This window comes from Orycteropus afer, unplaced genomic scaffold (genome assembly GCF_000298275.1).
Source record: "Orycteropus afer afer isolate SDZICR_OR568_19922 unplaced genomic scaffold, OryAfe1.0 scaffold00026, whole genome shotgun sequence".
NCBI lineage: Eukaryota > Metazoa > Chordata > Mammalia > Tubulidentata > Orycteropodidae > Orycteropus > Orycteropus afer.
This window is the reverse complement of record NW_006921613.1, coordinates 15656630-15660293: the sequence shown is the minus strand read 5'-3', so window position 1 is coordinate 15660293 and position 3664 is coordinate 15656630. Positions and strand designations below refer to the sequence as shown.

The 3664-nt window shown below is 42.8% G+C and overlaps 1 protein-coding gene across 1 annotated transcript in view; it reads left to right on the top strand.

Moving 5' to 3' along the window:
* The window catches only part of SORD (sorbitol dehydrogenase), a 56638-nt gene that overhangs the window by 44228 nt on the left and 8746 nt on the right, over positions 1 to 3664 (top strand). The window contains exons 5-6 of the mRNA XM_007935229.2: positions 1387 to 1505; positions 3225 to 3290. Of these exons, the coding sequence (XP_007933420.1) occupies positions 1387 to 1505; positions 3225 to 3290 (185 nt within the window). The remainder of the gene's footprint in view (positions 1 to 1386; positions 1506 to 3224; positions 3291 to 3664) is intronic.

Below are 3664 nucleotides of genomic sequence, written 5' to 3'. Positions count from 1 at the left end.
GAGCAGGAGTGATAATGGCAGTCAGAACAGGAGCGTGGATTGGAGTGGGGGTGGTGTGAGAGAAGCAGAAGGGCAGGGGAGGAGAAGAGCGTGGTTGGGGGGAGAAGGAGAGGAGGATAGGTACAGCCAGGTCCACCATAATACTTGTTATTTATTCTGTTGAGGATCAGAAACAGCTGCAGGAGAACCAAGGGAATGGTTTGGCTGTCAGCTTCATTTCTTTTTGAAACTTGAGGGTTTTCATGTTGCTGAGTATGGAGGCTTTGGGGCACTCAGTACATACTGGGCCAAAAGGAACTAGCAGAAGTTGGACATTAATTACAGAGATGCTTAAGCCAACAGGGAACTGGTGTGGGGAAGGCAAAGGAGATGTGAAATCAGGAGACTGAAGTTTAAGTCTTATCTTTCCACTCAGTAGACTTGTAACCTTGGGCAAGTCTTTTACTGTCATGGAGCTTCAATTTCCTCTTCTGTAAAATAAAGGTAAAAATAGAGCCGGTCCTTCCTGCCTGACAAGGTCATCATTGTGAGGATTAAATGAGATAATGGATGAAAAACCCTCTAATCTGTAAAGCCTTATACAAATGTTTGCTGTCATCATCACTGGGATTATTAATAGGGTTGAGATGTCAGTGGACTCGGAAGTGAAAACCAAGAACCCAGTGGTGAAGATGACACAGCATTTCATCAGCTATGTGGAAGGCAGACTCCTTTCCCATCCTAACCTGTCCTGGGACAGCCAGGCAGCTGCTGTCATCAGACGTGGTTCTTCTGAAGCATGTAATATGGGAGGATCATGTACAGAGTGATTCTGCCTAGAGAAGATGCCAGCTTCTAGGTCACTGTTTCGCAAAGCTGCTGGTAGTTGGGATGGTTATAACCAGAAAGGTTTTAAGTTTGAGAAGCAGATGGGATGCTGGAATAACTCCTTGTTCAAGGAACTTTCTTTTTATTAATGACAATCACACTATACCTTATCTTGGGTAGCTCTTTAAAGCTTACACAGTGTGTTCACATCCACTGAAGTGATTTCTCCAAAGAAAACCCCATTTCCAGAGGGAATTAACATGGCATGATTTCTGGACTCAGACATACCTGGAATTGGAATCTGAAATTGGACATATCTCCTTAGAGGCATATTTGAACTATTTAAACCACTCGCTAGCTTTGAACCTTTAGAGTACATCACCTAACCCTCTAAACCTCAAGTTTCCTCATCTGTAAAATGGAAATAACAGTACCTCCCACAGAACTGTTCTGAGGATTTGTATAAGTGAGTATATGTAAGTTGCCCAGCATATAAATAAATGCTCAAGAAATGTTAGCTATTGTTGTTATTATTATTAACTCAGAGGAGCTAAGTGTGTGTGTCAAATGACTCCCCAGGCTTCCTGACAATGTCACCTTTGAGGAAGGGGCCCTGATTGAGCCACTCTCTGTGGGGATCCATGCCTGCCGGCGAGCTGGAGTCACCCTGGGGAACAAGGTCTTTGTGTGTGGAGCTGGTAAGAAATAGATGACGCCTGATTATGAGTGCGTTGACTGCTATCTTATTCCCCTCAAAGGATTGAGATGGGTTCTAGAATCTTTCTGGGTTAGAAAAGATAACAGTATCCCATTCCTTCAGTGATTAGCACTTTTCTAAATAAGCTATTATCTACAGACATGATGATAACTAAGATTATATATCCTGAGCATCACAACCCATTTGTTTACTTAAAGAATGAATCTTGGGATTATGTTGAGCTGTTGATGGGAAACTAGAGAAATATTTTTGGTAGTAAAGGGAAGAGCAACTTTGGGATCTTATAAGTCACGCCAGAGAAGTGGTCACCCAGTCCATCCATGAATGAGGCAGATGCTGCTCGTAGCCAGTAGGAATAGGGTCTAGACCTCCATTCTGCCTGCATGGGGGGTACATCTAGCTGCCTTCTCTCCTCCTCTGCTTCCTGCCACATGGAACAAGCCCTAGCAGCCTCAGACCAAATCTACCAGGCTTCCAACAGCTGGTAACCCAAACAGAATGCTGGGCAGGAGAGAAGAAGAATAAGGAGGGTGAATAAAGAGAATAAGGTGTGATCTGGTATTCCTCAGAGGCATTTGTGAGTGGTGTTTTTCGGCAGCGCCAAATAAGTGACTACAGGGCTTCCTGATAGGGGTGAGAGCATTGATCCAGTGAGCCAGCAGCCTGTGGGAATCAGTTGAGAGATTTTTTTTTTTTAATTGTAAGTAATACCTTTTGCCATGGAAAATGAAGATAAGTCACACACATACACACACACACACATTCACCCAAATCCTCATCACACATTAGCCTGAGATAACCACTGTTAACCTCCTAGAGTAGAGTCTTTAGTCTTTTTTTTTTAATAGAACCATGTTGAATATGCTTCATTTGACTTACTCTTTTCTTTTTTTCAATCAATATATTGTGAACATATTTTTTTTATGGCAAATTATAAAGAATGCTATAACTACATAGTATTCCATTGTAGTTTATATAACTAACACCACTTTGTTAGACATTACAGTTATTTTTCAGGATATTTCTTTCTTTCTTTGGAAACCCACAGAGTTGTTTTCAAGATGAGTATCCAAAAAAGAAAATCCCCAAAGATGTCCTGTATAAGTTCATTTCTGGGGTCTGGTCTTTATATGAAAGCCATAATGTCATGTAGCACACAGATACTGTGAGGAAGCAGGGTGGTTTCTAGGCTAATTCTTGGATACCTGAGCATCCTGAAGCAGATGAGTCAGCCAGGGAGCTAAGGACATGTTCCAGGATGTTCCTCAGAGGGCACCTAAAAGGGAGATCCTTGCAGGAGGTGATGGATTCTCAAGAAGGTAGGAGTCAAAGAACAGGAAAATGTATCCCAACCTTCTGAGACTTCTTGTTTCCTAAACAAATGTATATTTCCTTGAATCTTTTGGTTCTTTGAGATTATCCCCAAGCAGTGCCCAATAGTAGGTAGAATATTCCTAGTCCTGAGGTATACAAGGGTCAAATGGAACCCAGCACTCAGAGCACATTTCATGTAGAGAATCAGTTCTCCATGCACTCATTCACTCATGCTTTCTATAAGCATTCGTTAAAGTCTTACTATATGCCAGGCATTGGGATGACTGCTGAGGATACACAGAAGATATGGTGCCTGTCCATGGCCTGGGCATGATAGGAAATACTAAATCTTTGACAAAAATCTTCTATATTCTGCTTTGCTTAGGACCAATTGGACTGGTCACTTTGCTCGTGGCCAAGGCAATGGGAGCAGCTCAAGTGGTGGTGACTGGTAAGAAGGTTTTCTTTTTTTAAAATCTCCTTGGGGAGAAAATAGCTGGGCCTACAGTTTGTACAAGGGGCATGAGACCCATTTCTTTCCTGAGATACTGGGTTTTTAAAGGGGCTCCTCCACCTTCCATGTGAGCTCCAGGGGATAATCAAGTCAGGGCTCAGGAAAAGGGCCCTTTTTTAAGTTGCTGAGAAAGGGTAGTTGCTATGGAAAAGGGGACCTGGCTCTTTATATGTGAACCTCAGATGCCTGCCCATACTTCCCTCTTGGCCTTAAGAGGGCTCTTGGGTCATTTGACCAAGCATAGTGGGAACTTTGGTAGCATAGTGGCTAAGACACTTGCCTGCTAACCAGACGGCTGGTGGTTCAAACCC